Raw genomic sequence first — 11,901 nt, forward strand, 5'->3', positions numbered from 1 at the left:
TGGCCTGACACAGACCTCAGTGGGGATCTGGAGGGGACAGGCAAGGTGCCTGTCACCGGCAGGGAGCTTCCGTGAGGGTGTGGCTCCAGCTTCCAACCTCACGACCCTTGCAGGCTAAGAGCCTCCCGGAACTTGACAGGCTCAGGGTGGCTCTGAGGAACACTCTCTGCAAACGCCTTGCTCCCAGGCCTCTGTGTCCCGAGGATGGGCGCCCGTCCTGAGGCGGGCTCCGTGAGCTCGTCCTGGACACCCACACTGACCTGAGAGGGTCCCCACAAACACGCCCCCGCCCAGACCTGGGCGACGTCTTCAGTGCTTCCAGAAAGCAGGCCATTAACAAACTAGAGGAACACCTTTCTCTACAGGAGTCACGAAAAAGTGAGCAGGAGGGAGACAGGAAGATCCCCTGGCTGCGCCCCCCCCCCCGCCGGGTGGGGGGGAATCGCAGGCAGGATCCCCTGTCCCCGTGCGCTATTCCCCTGGGACCACTCGTGGAGGCAGCCAGCTTTCCAGGGACGTCGAGAACTTGCCTCGGAATGTGGCACAGCTTCTGACTCCTCCCCCGCTGCCCAGGCAGGTGCTGCTGGCTCCAGAGTGCGCCTCCCCGATTTGCCTTTGGTTCAGAAATAGGGGCTCCCCCTCCCCGCTGCAGCCCTGGCTGTCCCTCTCACACCTGAGCCCCAAGCTTTCCCAGTCCCAGCCTGATGAACTACAAATGCAGCCTAAGGCCTCCCGCTGTCCTTCTCCGTGGCCACAAATGCACCCCACCTAACCACACGCACCCCTCATTACCACCTGCACCGCACATTATCGCCTGCACCCCACATTACCACATGCCCCCCACACACCCAAATGACAGAAAGCCTGCCAATGTTTCCAGAAGACCTTGTTGCTAACACAGAATCCTCTCCCCTTTCTGTGCTTTTGTAATTCTGTTTCAGAGGGAGAGGCCTCTGTTCAGGGATGACTTTTCTAGTACCTTCTAGCCTCCTCAAGGCCCCACGGTGACCTGGGCCCAGGAAGGGCCTGTCCCAATGGGTTTAAGTCCGTGGTACAACTTGTGCAATACAGACGGTGACTGAGGACATCTGAAGTTGGGAATGGACAGGACTGGTATTTTCAACCAACCCCTGATCTCTTAATCTTCATGAAAAATCAACTCTTTTCAGATCAAATAATATTCACTGAGTGCCTCTAATATAGCATCCATATATTTTATTTAACATATCAACTTCCCTGAGTACATTTTTACAAACAAGGAGACAGGGCTCAGACAGAACGACACGACGGCAGGTGACCCGTGCCAGGCGTGCCCTCGACACCGTCCTTCCCAGCTCCGGGCTGGGACACACCGTCCTCTCCCAGGGGCGGACTGGGACCGGAGAACCCTAACCCGCCTGACCGGGCCCCCCCGCTCCCCACCCAGGCCCTGGCCTCCCACCATCTAGAATCGCGCCCTGCTGCAGCCAGGTTCCCAGAAGCCCGACGGGGCTCCCTGAGACGACAGCTCTGAGGGCATTCCCCCAGCTCAGCAGGTGAACAGAAGGTCGTTGAAGAGACACAGTACCGGGGACACGATTTATGGGCTAAACGCAGCAGAGAGCTGTCCAGTTTGGGGGCCCGGGTGTTCCTCAGGACGGCAGCACTGAGGGGCGAGGAGACGTGACACGTCTTGAACACACACTAGGTGCTGGTTGCCTCACACGCATCACCGTTCAGTCACCAACCAACACACGTCAGGGGGTGTTATAGATGCACATGTTAGTTGCCTCACTTGGGATGAGGTCTAAGAAGCCCGAGGACGTTCCTCGGGGTCACACAGCTGGCCGGTGGCAGAGTGGAGATTCATACTGAGGTTGACTCGGACCCGAAGTCGGCACGGCCCAGAGGCCTCTGTGGGCTTCCCACCCGCCCGCCACCCCCACGGGAGGTCTGCGCGGCCTGGGGACGGTGGCCTTTTCCCAAGGCTGGACCCTTGGCCCTGTCCGCAGAGCCCCTTCTTCCGGGAGAGCTTCGGACTGTTCTTGTCGGTGACCCTCTCCCATCCTTCCCAGCCGTCCAGAGTCTCCCCGCCCATGGCCGGCTGTGCCTCCCAGAACTTCCAGTCTGTCTCCTTTGCTGCACGTCCATCCTTGCCGGCCAGTGTCCCCTCTGGGTCACGTGGGATACAAGGAGGAAGCGTGGCCACACACCCGCTGTCTGTGGACTGAATGTGCAGTGGCCACCACCGCCACGAAGCAGGAGCCGTCCGCGGACCCGAGAGCCAGCGGCAAGGTCTGTCCCTCGTGCAGACCGGTGATCGAGTCTGCCCCGCATGGTGAGGGTTGGTGTTGTTCAACTCGACCTTTGACCTTCACACGCGCCAGACTGGACAGCGAAGCCACCTCTGTTCCATGCTCTTCCTTCCCAACGAGGAGCCGGGCTGGCGTCGGGGGGAGTGAGACACAGAGGGTGTCACCGTGCAATGGGGACCGCTGTCCCGGGGGAGCCCCTGGGAGACAGGCGAGCTCCGGCCCCCACGGCATAAACCCCCGGAGGAAACGAGCGCAGATGTGCCGCGCGAGGCCGTGTGAGGCCACGGGCGCCCCGGAGGGCAGCTGCAGGCCTGGGTCACCAAAGAGACAAAACACAAAACCGTTAGTACCGTTAGCCACTGCAGCCCCACAGACGCCGTCTGCCGCGCCCTTTCAGAAACAGAGCAACTCAGCGGCGGAAACTGTAGACGCCCCGAGCGGTCAGACAGCCTGCCGGAGAACACAGCGGGGCCGGAGCCACGAAACCCAGGGCGTTCGCTGAGCACCTCTGTGCCCTGAGCGAGGCCGGAGCCACTGTCCCTAACCTAGCTTCTTGTGAGGTAAGCTAGTCGGGTTATGGAGCAATCTAGTGGATTATAAAATAATCTCATAGGACACAAGGGTCACTGGCACTGAGCAGGATGCGATGGCCCCCAAACTGTGCCGTGCGCGATGCAGGGAGGCTGTGCTGGGCAGCAGGGACCCCAGGAGCGCCCACCCGGCCGGGCACAGACCCGGGCACCCAGCTTAGCTGGGGCCCCGTGGGCGTGGAGGAGGGGACTCTCGGGGGTCCTGGGGCAGAGGCCCTGACTGGCTGGTGGGCTCTCACTCCCTGGGTTGCTTTGCTGTGTCCTCAGGTGTTTCCCTGCCGGGCCCTGGGCTTCCCTGACCGCACCCCTGCCTCCCCTTGCCTGTGGGGCCTCTTCTTCTGGGAAAACTGCTCCTTCCAGAATGAGGTCCTCAGAGAGCCAGGCTGGCCTCACACTCAGGTGTGCACAGATCTGTCCGCCACTGTCCTCAGTGCCCCCAGGTCACCAGAGGGCAGGGAGGGGGCCCACCTGAAGGCCAAGAGTTGTTTCTCAAAAGGTCCAGACTTGGGGTGCCTGGGTGGCTCAGTCGGTTGAGTGTCCGACTTCGGCTCAGGTCATGATCTCACGGTCCGTGAGCTCGAGCCCCGCGTCGGGCTCTGTGCTGACAGCTCGGAGCCTGGAGCCTGCTTCCGATTCTGTGTCTCCCACTCTCTCTGCTCCTCCCCTGCTTACACGCTATCTCTCAAAAATAAATAAAGATTTAAAAAAGTAAAAAAAAAAAAAAAAAAAGAAACAAAGGCCCAGCCTTGCCCCAGAGCTACCACCTCCAGGCCTGCTCCAGGGCAACCCTGTCCTGGGGCCGGGCCCCCCCCCCCCCCCCCCGCATGGACATGAGGCCCAGCTTCCTGCACATCTGTTTGAAAGAAGCCACCTCCCAGCTCCCTCTTCAGGGCCCGCCCTGGGCACTAGTTCTTTTGTCGGTAACGCCCAGCGCTGACCGCCACAGGCCTGACCTGCTAATGCAGGTCTTACAGGAAAAACGACATCTTACAGGAAAAACGACAGGAATGGTATAAATCTCCCCTGGGTTATTTGCGCTTCTCAGCACATCATCTATAAGACTCCCGGCTTGCTTGTGATAAGAAGACACATCACGCATGTAGGACTCGTTTGGGCAACAGGTGAGAGTGAATTGAACTCCATCCAGAGTAACCAAGGTTGGGGGGGGGGGGTGCCCAAGGTGAATTACAGCCCAGGTGGACCCCATGCCCTGCCTCCCTGCCCCACAGGCAACGAGGACCCTCCGAGCCTGGCCCCTCCCCCAACGACCCGAAAGCCTCCCCAGGGGGACAGAGCACCCGGCTGTCAGGGCCCTGCTCTTCAGAGAGAACTGGGTTTCCCTTCCCTCCCCCTCACCAAGTCCCTGGTCCTGACCAGCACTCTGGGGGGGCGGATGCTCTTTGGGGCCTAGGGAGGAGGCCTAAGCTTCGAGTCACGGACAGTCACCGAGGCCCCCTGAGCACACAGCCTTTGACGGTCGACTCAGCACAGAGCACTCAGCTCGGGGCAGCAGCGAGCCCACACAGGGAGGCCTGTGCAGGCTTCCTGTTAGAGCCCAAACCAAAAGGTACGGGCTCCGTGTGCTGAGGTCGGGACGGATGCGACCAGCACCTGCGGTGGACATCGGGGCGGGGAGGGGTGCCGGGGGGCGGGACGCCTGCCGCCCCCTCCCGCCCTCAGCGCTGAATGGCTACAGCCTCTTCCTGGTCCTCCAGAACGAGCCCGGGGCGGAGACTGATCGCATGCCCTTGTCTGTTGTGCATTCATAAGGAGACAAACAATTACTGCACTTGAAGGAACCCTATCATCAACGAGAGGAAAAGACTATTTTTCTGTAGCATGTGAATTCAGCTTTTATGACTAAATCACTACTTGAATCTTAAAGCCCTAATCATTACCATTTGCTTCCTAAAAATAACCGTCTCCCTTGTCCATATTTAGAACAGAAAACACTGAGCTTGCTGGCCCGGGAGGAAGGCGCCTCTTCCCAGCCGCGGCGCTTAACCCCTGCCTGGCTGACGAGCTCCTGTCCCCACGTGTCCTCACCGCAGGCAGCTCAGCCCGAGGGCCAGCAGACCTGAGGGGACCAGCAGGTCGCCAGACCCTCTGGGCCTCGGTTTCGCACAAGCAGAAGAGGTTCTGGGAAATTCTGCCCCACGTGAATCCTGCCCCGGTAGAGACGGAGCTCCCTGAGGGCAGGCCTGAGTCTCAGTGGCCCTGACGTGCGGCACCGGGGGGCCCGGAACAGAGGAGCTCACTTCACACGACGAAGCGCAGGAGGTGTGGGCCTGAGTGTGTAGTCCTCCACCGAGGTTCCTGAAGGACAGACAGGCGTGTGCCATCCTCGGGGCGAGGTTCCTGCTTCCCCCCCGCAGTGCTGGTGCGAGCCTGTCCCTCCCCAGGAAGCAGCCAAGGCTGACGTACAGCAGCCACTCACCGCTCTGGAATTGGCTCCCAGCAGAGGCCTGCACCTTCCTGGCAACAGAAGGTGGACCAGGCCTGACCAGCATGTTTAACAGAGCCACTGGGGCAAGGGAGGGGCTCCCAGGAAAGGACCAGGGCCCAGAAGGGGGTGGCCAGTGAGGAAAGGGCACGAGGAGGAGGGCGGGCCGGGGAGCTGACGCATTTCCTCCAGCATGTGACCCCGCGGGGTGACAGGGATGTGGCCAGTCTCCACGGTGCACCCACGACTAACCGGGAGCACCAGGCAGCCCTTCCGACCCCAGGAGAGCAGCCAGCCAGGGCCTGACACATCAGTCATCGGCAGTGAAGTAGGCCGACGGTCCTGTCCAAGGGGAGGACATCGGGGACATCCTCACAAGTGAGCGGCATGTCACAAGCAGTGGCCAGTGGGGGGTAAATACCGTTCTTGCTCTTCTGCCCACGCTGCATCGTCAGACAGCCACCAAGTCAAGGACGGTGGGAAGTCAGATCTCATCCTACCTGCAAGCTGGCCAGAGACGCTGCTGCGGGTCAGGGATGTTGGCGGAAAGAGGGGACCCCCGGGTCATACACAAAGGATCCGAGTGAGAGCTAGAGAGACTCACACGGACATTCTCAGTCATGCGGCTCCCCAAGCCCCTTTCCTGCAGGGGTGTGGAGGGTCAGGCCGCACCTGCTTATAACATGGACGTGCTTCTAACGTGTGTTACAGGCGACGACCCCCGGGTCCTCCGCTCTCCAGGGAGACACAAGCCCCCTCACTATGCAACCTCCTTAAAGGCAGAGGCCGTCAGTGCGGGGACACAGGGACCTACAAAGAGTTAGGAAAATAACCCAAAGGTACAGCAATGAGGAGCTGGTTAAATAAATTAAACTGTGCCCATGCAATGGACTATTATACAAACGTGGCCATTAAAAAATAGGTTGTGGAAGAACGTTAATAGCCTAGAAATGCCATTGAAAGAGACTTTGAAGTGAGAAAATAGGTTACAGGTTTCTACAATAGATGTCCACTTTGGAAGGAGAAAACCTGTATATACAAGCATAGGAAACAAAACAAAATGGTAATAATTATGCTGGGTAGTGGATTTCTGAGTGCTTTCTATATTTGCCGTTTGCTTATCTATAGTTTATATGCCATTAAAGTCTAATGAAATGCATAACTTTTGGAAAAACTAGGTGAACAAGTAAATGTTTTTAAAGACAGATGCTGGTTTTCTCACCAGGAGGGAGCCACCGCCCCGGGGACCCCGGGACATCAGCCCTGGTCCGCCACACACCTGCCCCTTCACCTTTGCACACTGGACGCCAGGGCCCACACTGGACAAGGAGCTGGACAGAAGAGGTGATGACAGTGGTCAGGCTCACCGTGACCACTTGGGAAACCCCACTGCTGCCACCGACTGCCACGGGGTGTGGGGACCCAGCACACAGGTATGCCTCCCTCGGAAGCACAGACCCCACGGGCCCGGCACCCCCATGGAAAGTAGGCAGACTGCTGCCCACATTCTGGGAGCACGGGGACACAAACTGGCCTTCCTCCCACTCGGGCCGTTCCTCCTCCAACCTCCACCAGTGGCTTCAGCCAAGCGCAGACCCATAGGCCCAGAATTTAGAAGAAAACGTCCTGAGGATAGAAGGGGAGTCACAAGAATGTTTCTGAGAAACCCCAGGATATTCACAAGAGGTGGAAAGACCGCCCAGAATTTGACTTACAGCTGCCACGTCATTTCTGCGAGATGCCGGGAGAAAGGGAGGGAGCCACGCGGACGCCCCATCGCGGCCGCACTCCAGCCTCCGTCTGAGCAGCATCAGCACCTGGTGGCCCAGTCCCTCCTGCTCCTCTAGCCTGCCATCTCTGCTCCAGACCGGTCTCCACGCTGTTCCTTCCAGCCCGCCATCTCCAGGATTCAGACCACGACCAGCTCCCCGAGATGCTGGGCCCTGCCTGGCACCCTCCTGACGCTGACGCCCCCTCACCCCAACCAGCCCACGTGGCAGGTCCCAGCCAGATTGGTCTGAAATTTGACATCATTTTGTCAAGTTGGTTATCTTTTCAAACCTGCGGAATGTCCCTATTTCCTGCCCGAAGCGATGCTTCTCCTCCCACAGGGGAGGTAGGAAGAGCGTCCACCCTCTCGGTAGCCGTGCGGACCCCACAGCTTCCCCACGAACATTGTCACCCTGACGGCCGCAGCACTGGATTCAGAGATCGCTGGATTTAGCCCCCAATTATAGGTTGTCTCTGCTTAACAATTATTTTCACTCCCCATTCCAATAGGAAATCCCTGGGGGGGAAAGGCATATACATAGGAAATCTCAAATCATATGTGTGAAGGGACGGGGACAGAATGAAACGTCGGGGAGCTGCCTCAAAAGCAGGAGAGCAGCATGAAATGTGACCCTGGCTCTTGAGAAGATGATGGTTTGCTTGTCTGTCAGCCACAAAAAGAAGTAAACATTTAAATCACATATATGTTTTGTTCACACTTGCTGAGAAAGTATGGCATAACGGGTGAGACCGTCCTAAGGTAGAGAAGGAAGGTGGGTTTCCAGCAGGAGTTTGGGGAAGGGTGACCCGGCTGGAGGTGGGGGAGGAGGGGCCAGGACTGCTTTGATCCCAATGTGCGCCTTCCGGCCTGTGCCTTTGTTTCCACTTCAGTAAACAAGAGTGTGAACTACACAGACCCTGTCTTCTGGTCCCTCGCTTCTTCTGGGAGGGGAGCGGAAAGGGAGCAAACAAGTAGCCGCCTCCCTGCTGGCCTGGGGGGTGGCGGCCTCGGGACGCCCGCCAAGGAGGATACGGAGGCCAGTGCAGGGCTCCTCAGAAAGGAAGCGGGCACCAGCTCAGGAAGCCGCTCAGACTCCCGCTGGTGGAGGGCAGGGCAGCTACCCAGGGGACCCGGCCCAGAGCCGACACCGTGGAGGAAGATGTCCAGGCGCACCTCATGACGGCCCGTGCGGGGAGCAGGGACAGGCCAAGCAGGCTCGGAGCGAGTGGGGGAGATGGCCCCTGCTAGCTGCAAGCCCCCTCCCGGGACAAGGATGCAGCCAGATGGCTGTGGATCAGAGAGCAAGGGCCCCGGGTCCCTGTGCATGACCTAAAGATGGAGGTGACAGGGCCCCCCTCACACGCCCTTATGGAGAATGAATAGACTCTGCCCGTCAAGCGGCTACTTAGATACCCAACACGTGGCAGAATTTTAACAATAAAGGATGTCTCTGTGTGCAAGGTAAGTACTTGAAAATATCTCGGGGGTGTTTTCTGTCATCCCCAAACTTGCAAAATCCTCAAGTCCAATGTAGCTCAAGCCCAACGCCCAGTGCAGGGACCTCAGAGGCCCACTGGCAGCGAGGCTCCAAGCTTCAGGCTCCAGGCGCCGCGTCACCGCCCAGGCTGGGCCCTCCACCCCCACAGCGGGCAGGGCATAGACGCTGGGCAAGTCCACCCCCTCCAGAGCGCGTGGGAACCCCGTCTGTGATCCTCATGGGGTACCAACAGCAGCGTCAGCAGCGGCCCCACCAAGTGCGGGCCCTGCACTGAACTTAGGACTGCTTCGGTTCACTTAACCCCCACCTCATCTACGTGCACTAGGCGTTGGCATCGATACCCTCATCTCACGAATGTCTTGTGGCTGTTAGGAAGACCCCTCAGTGAGGGGAGGATTCAGGATCTGAGGTCAGGTGCATTCACCCCAAAGCCCACACTGTTACCTGTATCTGAATCTTCCTTAACATAAATCGGCTGATTTTTGTCCTAGAGGGTCTGACTTCTGATGACCCGTGCTTGCATTTTCCTCTCTTCCTCTCCGTCCGCATTAAAGGCTTGCCTCTGGAGGACCTCGCCTCTCCTCAGCCCCCCACCAGTGTGACCACGGCGGGCAGGGAGAAGAGCATGGGACCGGACTGCTTTACCACTTATCAGTGGCTCCGGAGGTGGGCCTGGTAGGAGAGAGGGGTGAGACTATCGATTAATGTATGGTTTATATATTCTTTTCGGTGGCTTTTGTGTTTGTTCATTTAGGGAGAGAGGGAGAGAGCACGAGCAGGGGAAGGGCAGAGAAAGACGCAGAGACAGAGGATCCCCAGCAGGCTCCACATGGGTGTGGCACAGAGCCTGACGCAGGGCTCGATCTCACGAACTGTGGGATCATGACTTGGGCCGAAATCAAGAGTCAGACACTAAACTGACTGAGCCCCCCCAGGCACCCCAAGTTTGTATATTCTTTTAAAGAGGTAAACACAGGGGCGCCTGGGTGGCTTAGTCGGTTGGGTGTCCAACTTTGGCTCAGGTCATGATCTCACAGCTCGTGGGTTCAAGCCCTGCGTCGGGCTCTGTGCTGACAGCTCAGAGCCTGGAGCCTGCTTCATATTCTGGGTCTCCCTCTCTCTCTCTGTCCTCTCCCGCTCATGCTGTCTCTCTCTGTCTTTCAAAAGTAAATAAACATTAAAAAAAAGGTAAATGTAAATAATTCCAAATATTGGCAAGGATGTTGGACAGCTAAAACTCCACGTGTCTTTCACAGAACCATAAATGACAGCATGTTAAAAAAAAAAAAAAGCTTAACACTTTCTTATAAAATAAATACACACCTACCTTATGAACCAACAGTCCCAATCCAAGATGTTTATCCAAGAGCAATAAAGATATATGTCCACAAAAATACTTGTAGAAAAATGTTCATACTAGCTTTATTCAGAATAACCCCAAACTGGAAAAGCCCACACGGCGGTCTCCAGGATGAGGGCAAGTTAGGGCACACCCCTCCAACAGGCACTGTTTGGCAGAGACAAATGCCAGGCTACTGAGGAGCAGTGTGGGTGAGTCACGGAAGCATGAGTCTCTTACCTTTAAGACCAGACGCTCTAAATGTACACACTAGTGCAAGCAAAAACAGACCCATGCTAGGAAAGAATCAAGGAGAGTCAGACAGACATGGACTGGCAGGGGACATGGGAGGACTTCTGGCCTGATGTTACCTGCTGCCCCTCAGTTTTATCTACCTACCCTGTGGCCAGCCATGGAGCTCAGTGATTGGAGAGAAAGTTCTGTGAAGACAGCCACTCTTGGAAAGAAACAGCCAGTGTGCATTCCCACCAGCAATGCAAGAGGGCTCCCCTTTCTCTGCATCCTTGCCAACACCTGTGGTTTCTCATGTTGTTGATTTTAGCCATTCTGAGGTGTGAGGTGGCATCTCATCATGGTTTTGATTTGTATTTCCCTGACGATGAGTGATGTTGAACATCTTTCCATGTGTCAGTTGGCCATCTGGATGTCTTCTTTGGAAAAGTGTCTATTCATGTCCTAACTGGGCTATTTGTTTTTTGGGTGTTGAGTTTGGTAAGTTCTTTATATATTTTGGATACTAACCCTTTATCAGATATGTCAGTTGCAAATATCTTCTCCCATTCCATAGGCTGCCTTTTAGTTTCACTCATTGTTTCTTTCACTGTGCAGAATGAAGGGGCACATGCACCCTAATGTTAACAGCAACCTTATCAACAATAGTTAAACTATGGAGAAAGCCCAAATTTCCATTGACTGATGAATGGATACACACACACGCACATGCACACACAAAGGAATATTACTCAGCCATCAAGAAGAATGAAATCTTGCCATCTGCAGCAAGGTGGATGGAGCTAGAGTGTGTTATGCCAAGTGAAATAAATCGGAGAAAGACAAATATCATATGACTTCATTCATATCTGGAATTTAAGAAACAAAACAGATGAACACATGGGAAATGGGGAAAGATGAGACATGGAAACAAACCACAAGAGATTCTTACCTATAGAAAACAGAGAGTTGATGGAGGGAGGTGGGTGGGGGCTGGGCTGGATGGGTGATGGGTACTAAGGAGGGCACTTGTGATGAGCCCTGGGTGTTGTAAGTGATGGATCACTGAATTCTACTCCTGAAATCAACATTGCTCTGTATGTTAACTGAAATTTAAATGTAAAAACAGGAAGAAAGCAAGCCAGCAGCCTGTGATCTATCTTGGCCTGTTAAATCTCAAGGCCCCCGGGGCAGTCCAGAGCTTGCTGAGGCATCTTCGCCCCTTGCTGGGGCGAAGGGCCAGGCCTTTCTTCTTTAACATGTCTGCTCTGAACCTGATGTCAGTCCACAACAGCTGTGAACCAGCTTTGCAGTTCAATTATTATGGCTCCAGGGATGAACTGCCGCCCACCCCCCCACCCACCCCCCCAGGAAGACCCAAATGGGTTCTGACTCGCTCAGCAAGATCACACTCCCTCACTGGAGTCAGCTCAGTCAATGAGGTGTGAGGGCGACAAGGGCCACCTCCTGTGGGGTCTCTAGGAGCTCTTCTTCCGTTGAGGTGGGGACCCGTGGCTCTCTAGATGAACCCTGCTCTGGCGGGCTGACTCCTGATAAAGGCGAGGTGGAACCAGCATGGCTGTCCTACAGCCAACATGGAGCGTGACAAGAAACAAGCAAGTGGTGTTAGAAGCAATGGAGATGGGGGGGGGGGGGGTCACTGGATATCAGTATGACCGAGTCCACCCAGACTGATGGTCAGCCTTTAGGGGGATAAGAATGTAATGCTACGAGG

At 56.3% G+C, this 11,901-nt stretch overlaps 1 protein-coding gene and 1 long non-coding RNA gene across 3 annotated transcripts; one reads left to right on the forward strand and one right to left on the reverse strand.

The window, feature by feature from the left end:
* Positions 1–1,193: 1,193 nt before the first annotated feature.
* Positions 1,194–3,586, reverse strand: LOC131513549 (uncharacterized). Its single transcript, XR_009262641.1, has 2 exons — positions 3,353–3,586; positions 1,194–2,597 (listed from the first exon to the last, which is right to left on the reverse strand). It is a non-coding gene; the product is annotated as an uncharacterized LOC131513549 (long non-coding RNA).
* A 1,936-nt stretch (positions 3,587–5,522) lies between these two features.
* LOC131515216 (uncharacterized) lies at positions 5,523–11,076 on the forward strand. 2 transcript variants are annotated; one of them, XR_009263520.1, is made up of 3 exons: positions 5,523–5,705; positions 6,039–8,559; positions 9,151–11,076. XR_009263520.1 is itself a non-coding variant. In XM_058735953.1 (2 exons), the coding sequence occupies exons 1-2, from the start codon at positions 5,545–5,547 to the stop codon at positions 7,172–7,174; spliced, it is 783 nt and encodes a 260-aa protein (XP_058591936.1). In that variant the 5' UTR covers positions 5,523–5,544; the 3' UTR covers positions 7,175–7,798. The 2 variants fall into 2 exon arrangements, 1 of the variants encoding a protein (XP_058591936.1); XM_058735953.1 differs by lacking the exon at positions 9,151–11,076 and having other exon boundaries at positions 6,553–7,798.
* The last annotated feature ends 825 nt before the right edge of the window (positions 11,077–11,901 follow it).

Source organism: Neofelis nebulosa, chromosome 6 (genome assembly GCF_028018385.1).
Source record: "Neofelis nebulosa isolate mNeoNeb1 chromosome 6, mNeoNeb1.pri, whole genome shotgun sequence".
NCBI classification, from domain to species: domain Eukaryota; kingdom Metazoa; phylum Chordata; class Mammalia; order Carnivora; family Felidae; genus Neofelis; species Neofelis nebulosa.